This window comes from Suncus etruscus, chromosome 4 (assembly GCF_024139225.1).
Source record: "Suncus etruscus isolate mSunEtr1 chromosome 4, mSunEtr1.pri.cur, whole genome shotgun sequence".
Classification (NCBI taxonomy): Eukaryota; Metazoa; Chordata; class Mammalia; order Eulipotyphla; family Soricidae; genus Suncus; species Suncus etruscus.
The window spans coordinates 77639032-77659505 of NC_064851.1; the positions used below are offsets into that span (position 1 = coordinate 77639032).

General features: G+C 41.7%; 1 protein-coding gene across 1 annotated transcript in view; it reads right to left on the reverse strand.

Moving 5' to 3' along the window:
• Positions 1 to 19969, reverse strand: part of SEC63 (SEC63 homolog, protein translocation regulator) — a 66013-nt gene extending 46044 nt beyond the window's left edge. Inside the window, exons 1-2 of the mRNA XM_049771173.1 lie at positions 19814 to 19969; positions 6003 to 6102 (exon numbers count right to left, since the gene is read on the reverse strand). Coding sequence (XP_049627130.1) covers positions 6003 to 6102; positions 19814 to 19937 — 224 coding nt within the window. The 5' untranslated portion in view covers positions 19938 to 19969. The remainder of the gene's footprint in view (positions 1 to 6002; positions 6103 to 19813) is intronic.
• Between the last annotated feature and the right edge of the window lie 505 nt (positions 19970 to 20474).

A 20474-nucleotide genomic window follows, 5' to 3' on the forward strand; every position in this document is an offset into this window, starting at 1 on the left:
ATCTTAGAAGTGACATGATAAAACTGACTATTGTTTTATTCTGTATCCTAACTTACTATATCAAAGAATTATTAAACAAAGACATAAAATTGAGGCCTAATGAAATAAAATTGGAACAAACCTGTTCTCAAGGACAAAAAAGAATAAAAAGAAATACTCCCCATGTTTAAGCTCCCTCGGTAGGAACATAACTCAATTTTTTATTTGAAAGCAAACTATAGAATCCAATTTTACCTACTGCATACCTTTAGTTACTCTAATTTAACAAAATAAATCCCTATCTTCCGACATTATCTAAAGTTCCCATCATGCTTTTATCCTCCTACATTTTGCTACCTAAAATTTCCATTCCCCATTTCTGCATATCCAAAACTCAACAAGACAATGCAAATTATTCTCTAGGAAACAATCCCTAACCCTGTATTTACAGTCACAAAGAAGCATAAACTCTAGCTCACTGCAAGCTCTTTGAGCACAGAGAATCTTAGTTTTATGACTTAAGTTGGTATAAAGGCATCTGGGATTCATAGGCAAATTCTTTCCCGCCTGGCCAAAATTCAGTTCAGACCTTAAAACTTTGGCTTAAGACCAGAGAGATAGCACAGCGGTAAGGCATTTGCTTTGCACGCAACCCACCCAGTACCAACAGTGGTTTGAATCCCAGCATCCCATATGGTCTCCTGTGCCTCGCCAGGAGTGATATATATGAGCACAGAACCAGGAGTAACCCTGAGCGCCACCTGGTATGACCCAAAAACCAAAAAAAAAAAAAAAAAAAAACAGCAACAAAACAAAACAATTTTTGGCTTAAACATTCAAGGCTACTTCCTTACTATCTTCATGGCTATTTAGCCCCAAAGATGAAGAAAGTCCAATGATGTCATGAAGTCCTGCCAATCCCAGTTTCACCACTTATTAACTAAAATCTTGGCAAGTAGCTTAGCCTTTCACAACTCACTTGTAGAGTGGTTATGAGAATTAAGAGAGATTACAGGGGCCAGCGTGGTGGCACTAGAAGTAAAGTGCCTGCCTTGCCTGCGCTAGCCTAGGACGGACTTAGGTTCGATTCCCCGGTGTCCCATATGGTCCCCCAAGCCAGACACGATTTCTGAGCTCATAGCTAGGAGTAACACCTGAGCGTCACCGGGTGTGGCCCAAAAACTGAAAAAAAAAAAAAAAAAGAGAGAGATTACCAAAAAATCACTTATAAAGGTGTGTCAGAGATAGTTGCAAACTAGGTCATGTTATTTACTATTATTAGCAACTCTTACCAAAATAGCTCTCAGTTCTAATCTCATTTACTCTGCCTGGAGCCCGAGTTAGAAGTCCATCCTCTGACTGCATTTCCCTGGAATCCCTTCATAGTCCTTAAAACTAAATTAATTCTATTATGATTATTTCTTTGTTTACTATATTCACCTCAAACTGAGTTGACTCGTGTCTAGCTGTTAAAGCACGGTATATCACCACATCTGATAAATACATAGTAGATATACACACAATAGCTACTTGCTAAATGAACAATAAAATTAATTTAATATAATGTTAATTCAAATCCAAAGTTTGATAATATCCTTAATATGGTAAAGATCATTATTTTTTATTTTATTAACACAAAACTTGAATTTGTTTTTGCCAACTCCTTCCTAAAGCTAATCAAGTTCAGAAAACAAAGACTACGGTGAAACAAAATTACTAAAGTATAACTTGAAAGTAAACGGGGAGAAGGGAAAGAATACCAAGCACACAAGTGTTCATCTATTTTTTATGTTTTATGTGTGGCACTGGCTCTCTCTGAGTCGAAGAAACAGGTAGGAGCTCATGGCAGACCCTCCTTTCACTCTGGAAAAGAACTGGGTGCTGAATGGAGGTAAAATAATATAATACCTCTTCAGTAATCATATCACAAACCACAGTGTCTAAAAGGAAAAATGGAAGTAACAGACAAAGAAGAAAAATATCTGTCATTGAGAAATGCAGAAAACAGAAGACATTGGTGGTGGGAAAATGAAGGGATGGGTGTTGGCACTGTATGACTGAAACCAAATCCTGAACAACTTTCTGTGTGTCTCACAGTAATTCAGTTAAAAAAATTATTAATTAAGAAAATTACCAATAAAGAATAAAAAAGTTACCACAACCAATAAAACTATGTTCAAGCAACCTGAGTCTCTAAGCAAAGACAGAAACATGAATTACATCAAGCTCTATCCCCATTCTAAAAAAGCGTATAATCCATGCTCTGAGAAGTTCAATAAAAAGATATTTAGTATTTTCTGTGATCATATGTTTTGTCATAGTAGTATTTTAAGAATCATTTTGGAAGCCATTTACAGACATTAAAGCTTTACACAATACCTTTTTGATAGCAGGGGCAGGAGAGGGCGTGCCAAACCAGTGCTTAGGAATATAGAGAAACCACTCCAGGCAATACATAGCCAATTTGGCCCAGCCGTTCCAGGGAAACAAGCAATGCTCAGCTTACTAATCCTTCTGCTACTGTACTAATGACTTTATTGGAGATAAAATAATTTTCAAATATAGTTGCTACTGAACTTTTTCTTCTTTTTTCTTCTCTTCCATTTTATTTTTTTATTTTCTTTCTAAAATTTTAATAACTTTGCTTTCTGTCATCTTGAAACAAATATATTATGATCAATCATGTCAACTATGTGATGCATTTCCTTTAAATAAAACAAAAATGAAAAGATGGGGCCAGCACGATAGAGCAGCAATAGGGCGTTTGCCTTGTACACAGCTGACTCAGGATGGACCTGAGTTCAAATCCCAGCATCCCATATGGTTCCCCAAGCCAGGAGCACCAAGTATGTCCCAAAAACCAAAATAAAAAAACTTTAAGGGAAAGCTCAGACTGAGGCACAGTGAGCAGGGGATTTGCATTGTATGCAGACAACCTGGGACCGACCCAAGTTCCATCCTTGGCATCCTGAGCCTGCCAGAAGCGACCTCTAAGTGCAGAGCCAGAAGTGACCACAAAATTCCAATAAATAAAAATAAATGGAAGGCTCAAGAGTTGTAACTCAGGGGTCGGAGAGATAGCAACCATAGGGTGTTTGCCTTGCAGGCAGCCAATCCAGGACAGAAGGTGGTTGGAATCCCATTAACCCCTCTAGTCCCCCGTGCCTGCCAGAAGTGATTACTGAGCACAGAGCCAGGTAACCCCTGAGCTGGTGTAACTCAAAAACAAACAAACAAACAAAAAAAGTTGTAACTCAGGGTAAGTGTGTAGGCCTTTCATGCATATTTCCTAATATTTACTAGGAAAGATGTAATACCATGATTTACCAAGTTGATCATAATACAGTTGTTTCAGGCATTAAATGTTCAAACACCAATCCCACCACCAGTGTGACCTTCCCTTTACCAGTGTCCTCAATCTTCCACCCACCACTATAGCCTGCCTCCATGCAGGAACAAACAAACTTACTTCCTATTGCTTGTTACAACACAAAGGCAAATGGAATTATCAAACCTTATATCAACATAGATCAAGTTGAAATGATTGTCATATCTCTCCATGGTATTACAAAATTGTCCAAGGATTTACTGGACTGTGGCTGGTATTAGCTGATCCTTCTGTGTTACTGTTTAGGCTCACTGAATTTGGTAGATTGCTATATAACTTCCCTCTCAGATTTCCTATGATAATACTGGGCTAACAGTACTATAAAATGGGGCCAGAGAGATAGCACAGTGGTATGCGGGCGACCCGGGAGGGATCTGGCTCGATTCCCGGAATCCCATATGGTCCAGAGGCGATTTCAGAGTGCAGACCCAGGAGTGTAATCCCTGGGCGCCTCTGGGTGTGGCCCAGAAACCAATCAATCAACAACAAAGTTAAAAAATAAAAATAAATAAAATATTAAAGTGTCATGCAGCTACACTGATTTATAGATCCAGAATTTACAGATATAAAAGAAATATGATGGCTTGAAAGTTTGATAAGGTTTAAGTTGCAAAGTCTGACATTTCTGTTAGAGGTTGGGGGGTGGTGTTCAGCTGCTGTAGTTCATGTAGAAAAAAGAATGTGCACCCACACCCTCCTTTCTGCGAGTGCCACAGAGGTATAAGCCTGCACCAGACTATCTGGGAATTATCAGCAACTATTATTTTCTTTTGGAGCTTGGTGGAAGCACCAAATTATTTTCCTGCCATGAAGATGGCAATATTGAGAATGGACTGCTGGGTTTTCTGCTGGCATGGTGTTGGGGGTGGGGGGTGGGGTGTAGGAGACTCGCACAATCCCATTCCAAAAGGAAATACTCCGAGTTTTCAGCCTGCAGTCTGAACTCACCTGAGAGGATTTAACTGCTCATATTATTTGATTTTGGTCGCAGAGGTGGGCCATTCCTGTCAGAAGGTATAGAGGGAGGCATCTGGCTCTATATAGTTCATGATTAAACTACTTTGTAAACACTAATTCTGCCATTTAATTTCACATCACTGAAGAACTCAATAAACTTTCACTCCCTTTCATAAGTCAAACCTTATGAAGAAACACTACTTAACCTCCTGAACTTACAGATATATGGAAAGCTATCATCACCATCTAAATCAAGATTTAAAATGGTCCTAGAGGCTGGAGAGATAGATTCAAACACTGGAGGCACATGCTTTGCAAGTTGTAGCATGGGTTCAATCAATCCCAGTACCCCATGATCCCATAAATATAAAATATGGAGAAGCTTCTGAGCACCATGGGGTATGATGAAAACAACCTCCCATAACAAAAATAGAAATAAGTAACTCTTAGGGCTGGGATAAGAGCTCAATTGGTAAAACACATTTCCTAGCACCACAAGCTCCTTCTGAGTATTGCTGCATGCAGACTAAGAGGGTGCTGAGCATGGCCAATTGTGACTTGAAAATGAACCAGTGGAGTGTCCAAAGTAAACTCCAGCACCACAGGGCCCAAGCAACATCACATCCTCCACCTTTTACATTTTACTACTAGTCTAATTGGCTATGAATTGTTAGGAATATTCCCACATCTTGAGCACCATTTAGGATACCCAATTAACAGACAACTGATGCTGCATATTTGGGGTTTTTTTCCTTTCTTTTTTATTTTTTTTTTTTCATTTCATTTTGTCTTTGTTTTAGAACCCTTCCCTGTAGTGCTGGGGTTTGCTCCTAGCAATGTGTAGGAAGCCATGCAAGGCTGGGGATCATAATCACATCTCCTACAAGCAAAGTATGCAGCCTTTAAGCTATCTCTCCAGCCCCTACTTCTACTATTTTCCTCTGCTGGGTCTTCCCTTCCTAGCTACTGGATAGATGAAATTCATTCACAAGATACAGTGCTCCAGAATAGAAACTCTCTGCCCTCTGGTCAGTTTCGCTTTATATTAGTTAGCTTCAGTTCCTATTCTAAGAAAAAGCAAGAACATATACCCTCAAGTTTTTGTTTCTTTGGTTGATTTTTGTTTTGGGGTCACACTGGCAGCAACTAAGTGTAAACTCCTGGCTCTGCACTCAGAAATTACTCCTGGCAGGCTAGGAGGACAATATGGAATATGAGGGATCAAACCCTGGTTGGCTGCTATAGCTACAATCCCTACCTTCAAGTTTATATAAAATGAAACAAGGTGACGTAAAAAAAATCTAATACAGATCCAACTTACAGTATGTGCTCAATAAACTTTAGCTGACATCATAAAATGCAAACTTGGCCACCACTATGATCTTTTGATACACCAGTCTTTAAAATAAAGTCAAATTCTAACAATATGCATATGGTCTTCTTTCAAAATCTGAGTACTATTTCTCTCCTAAATCAGAAGCACATTCTCCACCCTGAATTTACAATCCCATTCTGTAGAGAAAGGGCTCAATTTACTAATCACAGCTTACCCTACTTTAAGTCTACAATTTCTCTAGAGACCTGTTTTACTCATTTATGTATTATATCTCTATTTTCAATAATACATAGGAAAGAGTTAAGTACTAAATATGCTTGTTAATTGAAACCAATTACTTACTTTACTGTAGGAATAATATTTGGCTGGGGTTTTAACAACCGTAAACGATACCACATGCATCTTCCATATACTTTTCTGATATTCTTCAATCGAATTTGCTCTGTCAGAAAAGAAAAATTAGTTATGTCAAATAAGTAAACCAAACCAGAGTATTACCTTATTAACCTTCATTAACCTGTTACTATTTTATTGACTTCGTGTGAAAACAACACCAATTTATGTGCACTTTAAAATATTTCATAAGATATTGGGCTAGAGCAATGGTGAAGTGGTAGGGTGCTTGCCTTGCACGCAGCTGACCTAGGACGGACCCCAGTTCAATCCCCCAGCGTCCCATATGGTCCCCAAGCCAGAAGGGATTCCTGAGCGTAATCCCAGGAGTAACCCACGTGTCACTGGGTGTGGCCCCCCTCAAAAAAAAAAAAACAAAATGTCATAAGATAGGTTAAGTTTTTGCCACTTCAAAGAATTTACCTGGGGCCGGAGCAGTGACGCAAGCAGTAAGGCATTTGCTTTGCGCACACTAGCCTAGGAGGGACCATGGTTCAATCCCCTGGCATCCCATATGGTCCCCCAAGCAGGAGCAATTTCTGAGCACTTAGCTGGGAGTAACCCCTAAGCATCACCAGTGTGGCCCAAAAAAACAATGAATAAACAAACAAAAAATTTATCTGAAAAGTTTCACTCAGGTACCCAACAACCCTTTTTAATGTGGAATTAAATACTTCTAATAAAAAATGTAAAACTTCATATGAACAAAAGTATTTAGTCATGTCAGTAACTTTTCATTGTTTTTGGTTTTTGAGTCACACCCGGAGGCACTCAGGCTACTCCTGGCTCTGCATGAAGAAATCGATCCTGGCAGGCACAGGGGACCATATGGGATGTCGGGATTTAAACCACCATCTGTTCTGGATTGGCTGTGTGCAAGGCAAATGTCCTACTGCTGTGCTATCTCTCCAGCCCATGTCAGTAACTTATGAGAAATTATTCTTTCCATCTTCTATAGAAAGAATCAAAATACTTTAAAAACATTATTATACATTTATTAAACACTTCAGACATGAAAATAATTTGACATATTAGGAATTACAACAAAAGATACTGTTTGTTGTTTCGTGCCACATTGGCAATGTTCACGAATTATTCGTGACTTTGCACTCAGGAATAATTCTTGATGGTTCTGAGGGACCAGATGGGATACCAAGGGTTAAAACAGGGCCAGCCTTGTACAAGGCAAGCACCCTACCAACTGTACTATCTCTGTAGCTCCCATAAAAGATATATCTTAAGCCAGGAATAATATGCAATTCAACAGTTTAGTTATTTTAAAAATAAACTAAAGCCTAAAGATCATGTATTGTTTTATTAAATAGAGAGCAATCACGAAGATTGCATAACTCTTTCAAGTTAAAATGTTCCATCAATAAGTACACCAAAAGGTATATAGTTCTACAGTGGCATTTAGATTTCTACCATGTTAAATATTCTTGATACACATCCCAAATGTTTGTGTGAAAGATCAAAGTCAAAATAAATGTCACCAAAAAAGTCCTTCCAGTTTTTCCTGACTTGGAGAAAGGAGGGTGGGATCATTCCTAGCAGTATTTGGAAAAGCATACAGTACCTGGGACTCAGATCTGGAGCTTTGGGCATACAAAGCATGTATACCAGTCCTTTGGCCCATACAGGATGATCCCCATTTCCTATCATGTTTAGAGTTTATTTTTTTCAGTGCCCAAAATCAAAATTAGAGCCTCTGAAAGGCAAGTATTTTATCATTAAGCTATTTCCCCAGTTTCTCCTATCTTTTCAGTAAAATACAAAGAGAAGAAATGAACAAGAACAAATGTACCAAAAATAAAATTCATACTAAGACTTCTTGCCTCAACAACTGAAGAAATAGCTGAATTAACGTGAGGTAGAGAGGACTCCGACAAAGTAGACTAGGAGAAAGGAACAAGTCATATGAGTATATAAGATCTATTGGATTGGGTCTGAATGATGTGTGCATGAAAAGTATAATTAACAGTACTGTAAATCTCAGGATCTCAATAAAAATGTTTTTCAAAAAGATATCTAGGGACTAGAGATAAAGTACAGTGGGTAGGGTGCTTGCCTTGCACGTGGCCAAGCCAGGTTCGATCCTCGCATCACATATGGTCCTGAGCCCTGTGAGGAATAATTCCTAAATGCAGAGCCAGGAGTAACCGCTGAGAAGAATGGGTGTAACCAAAAAATTTTTTTATAAATAAAAGAGGGCTGGAGCGATAGCACAGCAGCAGGGCATTTGCCTTGCATGCAGATGACCCAGGACAAATCCTGGTTCAATCCCCGGCATCCCATATAGTCCCCCAAGCCAGGAGTAACCCCTGAACATCACCAGGTGTGGCCCCCAAACCAAAAATAAATAAATAAAAGATATCAATTAGGCATAGCCTTAGTTCTGTTACAATGGATAGTACTTTGGATATAATTAGTCATTATACACTGACTTATTCCTCCCATCCACTCAGATTATAAACACTATCAAAACAAGACTATATTTATATCTGCATTCATCGTTGTATTATCTGCTGCCTCAAAAGGCTAAATAATAAATGCTCAGTTACTAACTACTAAATAGGCAAAAAATCTAAATGCAGAAAAGATCTGAATTTGAGAAAACTTTAATCTGTATAACACAATTTCAAATTGTAAGGGATACTTTTTTTTTTTTTTGGTTTTTGGGCCACACCCGGTGGTGCTCAGGGGTTACTCCTGGTTGTCTGCTCAGAAATAGCTCCTGGCAGGCACGGGGGACAACATGGGACACCGGGATTCCAACCAACCACCTTAGGTCCTGGATCGGCTGATTGCAAGGCAAATGCCGCTGTGCTCTCTCTCCAGGCCCAAGGGATACCTTTTTAAGAAAATGAACAAAGCCCTTCAAAATAAGATACTGACAGTGTAACATTTCTCAATTAAGTTTGATATTATATATATATATATACATACACATGAGTATATATGGAGCTTACATGAGTATATATGAAATATATGTGAACAAATATCAGTATACAACCATATATAAATGTATATGATTATGCATACATCATATATGAACATAGAGTAAATATGAAATGAGTAAATATATATGAAACTTTTTTGCTTGTTTTTTTGGGACTACATCCAGCAGTGCTCAAGGCTTACTCCTATGCTCAGGAATCATTTCAGGTAGTGCTACAGGACGGGGAGGAACCATATGGGGTACCGAGGACAGAACCCTGAGGATCACATGCCAGGCAAAAATCCTGCTTTGAAACCAAGATCTCTAATTATACAAGCCTGACTACAAGAACCGCTATTGAGTATAACTTTTCCTGGGACCATGAAGGAAAACCATGGAGTTGGACAATTAGTATGCCCGGGCCTACAGTTGGTCTTATGACAATATGCTTTGTGGGTAGAGACAACGCGATTATTTTTAGGCCGAGGGTATTTCCTTTCTACTATCCCCAACCATAGCTGTGCCTATACAAAAACAAACAAACAAACAAACAAAAAACCTGCCCCACACAAACCTTTTTTAAAAAAAATGTATTATCTTCTAAATCAAGTCTCCCACCTTTTTCATAGAACCTTGGGACAGGAATTACTTTGTTTTACCTCATATTTCTACATCTTTCTACAAATTGAGAAAAGAAAAAAAAAGTGGAGGGGACCCAGGGGACAAGTGGTGTCAGGTGCATTGGGTGAAAAAAAAAGGTCAGAACTAAATACCCAAGCCAAAGTCAACAACAATAGAATAGAATAATAGAATTAAGAGACCCAAACTATAACAAGCTATATACAAAAGGGACCTGTTACACTGGTAGAACAGGGGGGTGAAGGTATGGGAGGCATGCTAGAAACTTTGGTGGAGAAATGTGAACTCTGGTGGTGGGAATGGCCCTAATTCACTGTCTGGAATACAACTTTGAAGGACTTGAGACACAATTTAATTTAAAAATACTAAAAAATATTAAATTTTAAAGAATGTAGCCTTGAAACATTTTTTAAAACAGGATCAATACTAATAGTCTACATGTCTCAATAAAAGGATGATTAAAAGAACAAAGATCTGAGTAAATAAAAATGAACTCATCTCCATTTTTCAGTTTCTTCAGAATCAAATATGCAATTATACCTTTAACATAAGCAATTTTATTTAATCAGTTATTATTCTAGTGTCTGATGTCACTTCTACCAAGGCAAAATGATATTGTACAGGGTAAAAGAAAAAGTATCGGGATTAAGGCACTTCTGTTGCATGTAGGCAACCCTGGTTTGATACCTGGCACCACATATGGTCTCCTGAACATTGCCAAGGATCACTCCTGAACACAGAGCCAGGAATAGACCTTGAACATTGTTGGGTGTGGTCCAAAAATTCCAAAAATAAGTAAGTGAATGAAATCAATGTTGTAGTTTAGTTCATGCTGCCAAATTCCCAGCTGGCTTCCTTTCATGTGTAGGACTTAAGTGCAAGATTTAAGTTTACCCTCTGGCAGAATAGAACACAGAGCAACTATTTTTTTTTTTGGGGGTCACACCCAGCGGCGCTCAGGGGTTACTCCTGGCTGTGTACTCAGAAATAGCTCCTGGCAGGCACGGGGGACCATGTGGGACACCGGGATTCGAACCAACCACCTTTGGTCCTGGATCGGCTGCCTGCAAGGCAAACACCGCTGTGCTATCTCTCCGGGCCCCAGAGCAACTATTTTTAAAATAACCCAAACTTTAAGAACTCTTAACACCCCTTTACAATCTAAAGTTCAAAGGCTGGAAAGATAGGGCAAGGGACAAGGCAATTTCCTAGCAAGCAGGTGATACTGGTTTGAATTCCAGAGCAGTACAACAGGTCGCCTGAGCATTGCCAGGAATGCACCCTAAACACAAAGGCAGGAGTAAGCCCTAAGCAAAAGTCCACAAACAAAAACAAAAGAAAAAAGCAACACCTAAAGACTATAGTTCCCTGAGCAGCATGGAGATATCTCTCTGGTCTCTCTCATCTCTCTCCTCTCTCCCCCTCCCCCCCTCAACACCATTTGTCTTAACAAAGTAATGTAGCCAAAACCAATTAGATCCCTAAGACCACATGGTCACTGAAATTATAGCCAAGGTGGCCTGGGTGACCCTCACAAGCTCAAGCAGCAGAGCATTCTTGGGCCCTCAAAAGAAACTCCCAGTTCAGTTGGCCAAGATTTGCGAGGAAACTTTACAGGAAATTAAAAAAAAAAAAAAAAAAAAAAAGGAAGATAAAGAAAAAAAAAAACAGGGATCTGAGAGATAGCATGGAGGTAGGACGTTTGCCTTGCATGCAGGACTGTGGTTCAAATCCCGGCATCCCATATGGTCCCGTCCGTCCCGTCCCGTCCCGTCCCGTTCCCCCCACCCCCCCCAGCCTGCCAGGAGCAATTTCTAAGCATAGAGCCAGGAGTAACTCTTGAGCACTGCTGGGTGTAACCCAAAACAAAAAAAAAAGGAAAACAAACAATTCCATGATCAACAGTGAAGCACCTGGGGCCGGAGAGATAGCACAGTAGTAGGGAATTTGCCTTGCACATGCCAACCAGGGACAGAACGGGTTTGATTCCTGGCATCCCATGTGGAACTCAGAACCTGTCAGGAGCAATTGCTGAGCGCAGTCAAGAGTAATCCCTGAGTGGCGCTAGATGTGGCCCAAAAAGAACAGTAAAGAATAGTAAAGTACCTGCCTTGATAACATGAGGGCACAGGTTCAAACCCCAGCACCTACCCACACTGTCAACATCCCCCCAGCACCACAAATGTGTGTGATCTTTGCCACTAAATAAAGGGTGGTGCAACCCACCAAACAACAAAGAGAATGGTAAGGGGTTGATTACATAAAAATCAACATTTCTGGCTGGAGAGATAATACAGCATGTTGGGCTCTTAATATACACATGGCTGATGAAGATTCAGTCCCCAACACCACCAGTAGCTATCCCTGAACACAGAGCCAGGAATAAACCCTGAGCATCACTAGGTATGAACCCCCTTCCCCCAAAAAAGTATGCTGCAATATTTAGTTTACTTACAGTATTAATACAGTATTACTGCCAGGAGTGGCTCAAAAACAAAAAGAGAAAAGGAGTCACATGTGCTGCCTGGGTACATGATACCTGAGCACATAGCCAACATCTCCCCTCCTGAGATGTGTACTTTCCTACTTTCATGCTGGGTTGTATGGGGGGGGGGGGCTCTCTCTTGAAAAAGTTACTCGTTATTCTTATCCTCTCTCTCCCCTTCCTCAATACCTCCAAATAAAATCTGGTTTACTTCAAATTAAAATGAGGTTTTTTTTTTAAGGAGAAAAGGGAAATCAACTGATAATCTTCAGGGGGTTCCTTCATATGATTCTTTGCTTTGCTCCTACTACTTTTATGATTCTTTTATTTTTTTTTTTACTTTCTCATGTTAATTAAAACAAGTCAGCATTTGCTTGAAACTGAGTTTCCTGAAATCTGGGTATCTAACTCCTTTATCAACATGGAGACATTTTAAGCTATTAAGTTTTATATAAAAATTTTATGATCAATGTCTGTGCAAGTGAGCAATGCAGAAAAGAGAGGCCCAATTAGCAGGAAAAACTCAAGGGCACACCAGCCTCGCAGCCAGATGATCACACTGGTGGCCTTAAGAGAGCCACTAAAAATCATCCTATCACCATATTAGTTTCCAGCCCGGCACTGTAGATTCTCAAATTTGTGGACTAGGTGGGTACATAAGTGGTCGTGTGATGCCCCATCAATTCCGATTGCATAAATTATTCCTACCTGCCAAGGCTTTGGGGAGGTTGGGAAACTGCTGACCGGAGGAGGGATTGACTGAATGCAAGAAATAAATGTATTATGAAAAATAACTCTGTAAACCACAGTGTCTAAAATAAAGAAATTTAATTTTTAAGAAATCTGTGGCCAGAAAGTTTGCTAGGCTGAAAAACATGCTCTGCATACAACAAGTTTGTGTTCAACCATGACATTGGATAATGGCACAAACTCTGCCAAGAGGAATAATTGAACAGAGCCAGGAGTAGTGCCTGAACACCACTGGTAAGGTTCCAACACCAAGAACAAAACAGAAAAAGTTGGGATCTTATGCCATGTAAAGTAGTTGTCAAAAACTTCCAAAAGATGAGAATTAAGAGTGCTCCGGATGAATCTGAAGATGACACACTGTGGTAATAAATCTTATAAGAGTAATACCGAGGGGGCCAAAGTGGTAGTAGTAGAGGTAAGGTGTCTGCCTTGCAAGCGCTAGCCTAGAACAGACCACGGTTCTATCCCCAGGCGTCCCATATGGTCCCCCCAAGCCAGGAGCGATTTCTGAGCACATAGCCAAGAATAACCTGGCTGAATAAACTCAGTGTCAAATGGGTGTGACCCAAAAACAAAAACAAAAAGACATAAAGAGCCACTTGGACTCCTTTCGAAGGAAAAAAAAAAAAAAAAACCTGGGAGCTGCAAAACCATCGTGACTTTTAAAACATATATAGCATTGCATACATTTTTCTTATTTTTTCTTTTCTTTTTTTGGTTTTTGGGCCACACCCGATGGTGCTCAGGGGTTACTTCTGGTTATCTGCTTAGAAATAGCTCTGGCAGGCACGGGGGAATCATATGGGACACCGGCATTCGAACCAACCACCTTGGGTCCTGGGTCAGCTGCTTGCAAGGCAAACTCTGTGCTATCTCTCTGGCTCCGTTTCCTATCTTAATGCTATATACATGATCGTGCAGTTAGCTATCTGAAGACAAAAAGAACTTTTTTCACGTAACAATGTAAAGTATATTGTGCAAATTAATAGCCAATTAAAATATTTAATTTACCTGTTTAATGAGATTTTGCCACACAGAGCATTGATATGCAGCGGAGGTAAGGGATACTGCTCCCCGCCCCGCTGCTTTTGGCCCTGGCCCTGCTCTCCAAGCCACCACAAAGCTCCGAAAGAGCCAGGGCAAAACTTCAAAAGAGCCTCATGAGGCTCTGGAGCAGCAGGTTGCTGACCCGAGTTACTCTAGCCCCTCGAATATTTCATTTTAAATTAAAATGTTCATCTTATCACTTTCCCTGCACTCAGTCCCAAAACTAATAAAGGTGAATGGATTGTTGCTGGACCAATCACCAAGTAACATTGCTACTTTTTTTTCATCAGCAGTGCCAGGGTCTCACATATGCAAGAGAAGTGTCCTACCACTGAACTATGTCCCCATCTTCCAAACAGCTTTTAAGTAAAATAAAGGCTACAATGAGTGAAAATTCAAAATCTGTTCTCTACTCTCTTTTACAACTCTAGCACTGAGTCCATTAATAGCCTAAGCTATCCTAGTGCTTTCCAATTTGTCATTCCCCTACATTCCAATAAACTAGTAAGTCTCTAAAAACAAACTCGACCATCTAAAATTTCCACATCCATTCACCATCTCTTATGCACCTAGAGCCAACAAACTATTCTCCATACAATGCTGCACAAAACCAAAATGGAAGATGTCATTCTTCTACTTGAAAACCCCAAATTTTACTTCAAGGATAAGACAGATTTCCTAAAATGGCTAGCTTGCTCTTAAGCCCCAAATTATATTCAAATCTTTAACATGTGCTGAACATTCTGCTCTCCTGAATATGCTTTCCTCCACATTCAGAAAGCCCTTCTCCCACTTAAGCTTTTAAAGCCTACCTCAAATCACCATGTATGCATAAAACAATGCCTCAAATCCCAAAACAGAACATTTGCTCCTCCCTGTGTTTTACAATGCCTTCCATTTGTCAATTTAGTATCTTTATGCCATTAAATAATAATTGCAGAAAGCAGTATAGAATAGTGGTTAGCATGAGAAGTTTTAATGTGGGGCCGGAGAGCTAGCATGGAGGTAAGGCATTTGCCTTGCATGCAGAAGGAAGGTGGTTCGAATCCCAGCATCCCATATGGTCCCCCGAGCCTGCCAGGAGCGATTTCTGAGCATGGAGCCAGAAGTAACCCTAGAGGGCTGCCGGGTGTGACTGCCCCCCCCCCAAAAAAAAACAAGAAAAGTTTTAATGTAAGAGACAACTCCAAAACCACTACATATATGATTCTCAGTAACTTATTGTTTTCTTCAAGGTTTTTTTTTTTAATTATTAAAACTGAAATAATACAAATGTCTATCTCAAAGCACTGATTCTAAGTTCTTTCACACTGCCAACCTTGAGGCTATAAATATATGTTAAGGAGCTGTAAAACTGAAGAGTATGAACCTTTACTTGTTCCAGACAGCACAGGAAAGTGGGATCTACTGGCCCCCCAAGGAAAAAGGCAAAATTCAACCAAACTGTTGAATAACCTTTGGATAATTTGGATAAAAGCATTCAAGCAATTTTCATTCTGTTCCTCTGTGCTCTTCTGAAACATGCAACTTATTAAGAAGAAAGTTATACAAAAATTATCTTTATAAAACTGAATTCATGAAGCACAAACTCAATGTTCTATAAATACTTGCTATATGAAGTCATTTCTACAGTCTGGTTAGTTTTGCAAGTATAAGTACTTATTCTTCTCATAAACAATTGGTAGGTAGAGCAGGTTATTAGCCCTAGAAAATGAGGCAATTATTGAGAATGAGAAATTATTGAAAATGAGTATAATTAAGAAAATTTAAAGTTTTCTTAATATTCTACTAAGCTCTATAAATGAATTTACATTCCAAACTCAATGCACTTGTACAATGTTTAAAAAAGAGCAAAGACAAGTCAAACCTGTTCCCTCACACCGCTCCTATTCAATGTAGTACTGGAAGTACTTTCCATAGCAATTAGGCAAGAAAAAGATATCAAGGACATCCAGATAGGAAAGGAAGAAGTCAAGCTCTCACTGTTTGCAGATGACATGATATTATACTTAGAAAATCCTAAATACTCTACCAAAAAGCTCCTAGAAACAATAAATTCATATAGCAAAATGGCAGGCTACAAAATTAACACACAAAAATCAATGGCCTTCTTATACACAAATAATGATAAAGATATAGATAGTAAGAAACACACAATACCATTCACAATAGTTTCACAGAAATTCAAATACTTCGGTGTCAACTAAAAAGTGAAAGATAGTGGGTGGTAGCACAGCAGTAGGGCATTTGCCTTGCACGGCTGACCCAGGAAGGACCCATGTTAGATCCCCAGCATCCCATATCCCTGAGCTCCCTGAGCCAGGAGCAATTTCTGAGCACAGAGCCAGGAGTAACCCGAATGCCACCAGGTATGACCCAAAAAAAAAAGGAAGTGGGGGCTGGCGTGGTGGCGCTAGAGGTAAGGTGTCTGCCTTGCCAGTGCTAACCTAGGATGGACCGCGGTTCAAACTCCCCAGCGTCCCATATGGTCCTCCAAGCCAGGAGCGACTTCTGAGCGCATAGCCAGGAGTAACCCCTGATCGTCACCAAGTGTGGCCCAAACACCAAAAAAAAAAAGAAGTGAAGGTCTATACAAAGAAAACTATAAAACATTGCTTCAAGAAATAAAAGGACACAAGGAAATGGAGATATCTATCCTGTTAATGGTTTGGGAGCATTAACATCATTAGAATGGCAATATTCCCCAAATCATTGTAAAGATTTAATAGGTTAACGTGCAAGGCAAATGCCCTACCACTTACGCCACGGCTCTGGCCCCAAAACAATATTACATTTATTGTAATTCCAATATTTAGGGAAAAGATTGGAAGCTCAAAGTATAGTATACTGGTTGATATACACTGTTATATTTTGTTTGTTTTTGTTTTGGGCCACACTCAGAGGCGCTCAGGGGTTATTCCTGGCTCTGCACTTAGGCTCAGAAATCGCTCCTGGCTCGGCGGTTCATATGAGATGCCAAGAATGGAACCTGGGTCCATCCTAGATCAGTCATGTGCAAGGCAAAGGCCCTACCGATGTGCTCTCACTCTGTCCCCAATATACACTGTTCTACAGTAAGTTCTTAGATTTGTTAAACAAAAATGCTGAGACATCACAATTTTGTTTTAGTAAAGTGTACATATCAAAATAAATATACCACCTCTAACATAAAAACGCCAGCAAAGGAAGATCTCCAGCAGCTTCTCAAGCCTAACTGTAAGTTACAATCAAATGGGAAGCCTTCAAGGAGACAATATATAACACTCATTCCACACCAATTAAATCTGGGAATAGTGGTCCCCAGATGACTTTAATGCAGGGGTCTCAAACTCGCGGCCCGCGGGCCATTTGTGGCCCTCCATACAACATTTTGTGGCCCTGCCCTAGAGGAATCTTTTTTGTTTTGTTTTGTTTTGTTTTAGTTGTCTGGGTCACACCCCCCAATGTTCAAGGCTTACTACTGACTTGGGGTAGAGAGCAGAAAGGGGTGAAAAGCAGGCATTGCATGCAACATACCCTGAGTTCAATAGCCATCACCGTATCATTCCCTAGCACCAATAGGAATGGCCCTGGTGGCTTAGGAAGGCAATGACAAGTCTGAGTATGGAACTGTCAAGTCCAATCACAAGAATGAATACTGACAGGACATAAGTACCTCCTGAGAGGTACTTAAAAAACTTTGTCACATATTATCACAACCACTGTACAAAGAACTCATATAATTTAAATATACTTAGGAAAAGAAGGCACACTAAGCAACTAGGGATGTGGCTCTGTGGCAGAATGTTCACCTTGTACAAGTAAGACCATGTTTTAATCCCAATATCAAAAACATTTTTAAACAAGAAAGCATAACAATCCAAAATCCAATTTTCACAAACAATTTTATTGGTTTTTTTTTTTTGTTTGGGGGACATATCTGGCCATGCCAAGGAATCACTCCTGGTGGGCTGAGAGGGTCCATTGGGATGCCAGGGGTCAAATCCAGTTCACTGCATGCAAAGCAAGCGTTCTTTCTACTCACTGCTCTAGTTAGGGAAAACTAAATTTTGTTGGCCTGATGTTTTGTTTGGAGCAGACGCAGGGATTAAGATCGGATCCTTCACACACAAGGAAGACGTGTACTTTACTGCTGAGCCACTCCTGCCCAGGTATCTGAAGGAGAAAACTATTTAGACCAGTACTTTGACACATTACCCAAAGACTTCGTAGCAAAGACACAAGAGATAAAATTCTTTGTTATTATTAATCTAAAAGAAATCTTTGTATAGTACCATTATATAGCAAGAATTTTACGAGGGGGCTGCAAGGTGGCTCCATGGCTAAAACACTTGGTCCTGAATCAGATGCCCTGTTCCACTTGCATGTACCAAACAAGAGCTTCACAATTTTCAGCCTCAGGTTACCAGATATGCGTAAGCACTACAGTTAAAGGGTGCAGCCCTTAGAAAGCACTGTGCTGTTCAAGAACTGTGGATGGGAGTGTGACTACCAGAGAGCAAACAAGGGGTGGGAGGACCTTTTTGTGGGAGCATCACACCAGGCTGTACCTGGACACCACAGCAGAAAAAGTCATAACACAGCCCAATCCCTCGTGAACACATATGCAAGAACTACAACTGGAAAGAAGTGGAACCCCTAGTGAGTACTGCTATGGACAACTCAACCTGCTGTGTGAGCCCCAAGGGGCACCACAACCTAATGTGCAAGGACCACAACCAAGTGTTGATTGTGATATCCTACCCCAAGAGAAGGAGGGAAGGAGGGAGGGAGGGAAGGAGAGGGGGAGGGAAGAGGGAGGGAGGAAGGAAGGAAGGAAGGAAGGAAGGAAGGAAGGAAGGAAGGAAGGAAGGAAGGAAGGAAGGAAGGAAGGAAGGAAGGAAGGAAGGAAGGAAGGAGAGGTAAGGGGAAAATCTTACAAAGCATACATATTGTTAAAGCAAAACATGTTCTAAGCCACAAAACTTAACAATTCACTTCAAAGTCTACATACCCTGGTAAAAATCCCCACGCTAAACTGAATAAGCTATTTCAGCAAGTTAAGTGCAGCACTTGGGAAACAAAGCTTTCCCTAAATGTTGTCGCTCAAAACCTAATTACTGGCAACACGACCAAGCCTGGCAGTTTCACCAGCATGAAAGAATATGACCTGCCCTAGGTCCTAGCCCAAAGCAATAAAATCACTACGACCAAAACAGAAAGAAACAAAGGCCTCCCAAAGAATACAATTCCTATGTTCTGATCAGACGGGAGTTTAATGTCTAAAAAAAAGTAGAAGGTAAAGCAAACGGACCGGCTCGACTAACTCCCAGCTGCCGACAAAGATGCACACACAGCCTACCTTCTTCAGACTTGCACTTTTTCCCCATCGTACACAGAAAACTCTAAAAGAGAACAACCCCGCTTTTTTATTTTTAAATCGGGAAAAATATCAACATGCTTCCGAAGCATGAGAGAAAAGTGTCAGAGAAAAGAGAAAAGAAAAGAAAGAAGAAAGCAACTGGGAGCGAGGAAAGGAAGAGGAGGGGACGGCAGAAGGGAAGGAAGCGGAGAGTGGGCTCTGCGTGCCGCACAGGTCAGGCGGGGCCGGGAACATCTGGAACATCTGGAACCACAGCTCCCGCGGGGCGGGGGTCTGGAGCGGGAGCACCGTGGCGTGGGGCGCAGGACACCTGCTCTTGGGGCTGACCCCCTCGGACCTCCCTTCCTTCCGATCTGCGTCCTCCCCATCGCAGCCCGGCGTGACAAGCAGAGACCAGGAGGCTGCTCGACGCAGGGCCAGGCGCCGCCAAGCCGGACTCCGAGGCCCGGCGCGCCACTAGGCCCGGAGCGGAGGGCGGGCCTGCGGCGTCGCGTTCCGAGGCGGCGGCGGCGGCGGCGGCGGCGGCGGCGGCCACTCACCGGCGTTCTGGTCCCGCGGCCAGAGGTAGTAAGTGGCCGGGATGACGATGAGCGCCACGAACGACGTGAGGAAGTAGAAGAAGGTGTTGCCGCTGTCGTCGTACTGGAACTGCTGCCCCGCCATGGCTCCGCGCTCCCCGCTCGCTCAGCTCGCCCCGCCGCCGCCGCCGCTACCGCCGCCCCGCCACTCCGCGCTCGGCCTTCCCGGCGCCCCCGGCCCTGTGTGGCGTGGCGTGGCGTAGCGTAGCCCCGACGCCACCGCCGCCGCCGCCGCCGCTTCTCCCCGCCCCTACGACGTTCTCGCCCCGACACGCCGCCGGCCGTCGCCGGTTCTCGCGAGAAGAGATCTCGCCCCGCCGAGGGCCCGCCCCCTCGCGACGTTCGCCAAGGGAGACGTGGCGTGCGCAGCCGCGACCTCCTCCCAGGCCCCGCCCCCGGACACGCCCCGGCGTCGTGGCCACGCCCCCTAGCTCCTCTGGTCCTCCCCTCGCCCCGAGGGCCCCGCCCCTCACCTACGGGTCCCAGGCTCTTAGGCTAGGAGAGGAGGGAGATGGGGTGTGATGGAGATGGGGATGTTGCGCTGGTGAAGGAGGGGTGTTCTTTTTTCTTTTTTCTTTTTGGATAACTGAAGTCCAACTACAAACTGTGATCATGGTAATTA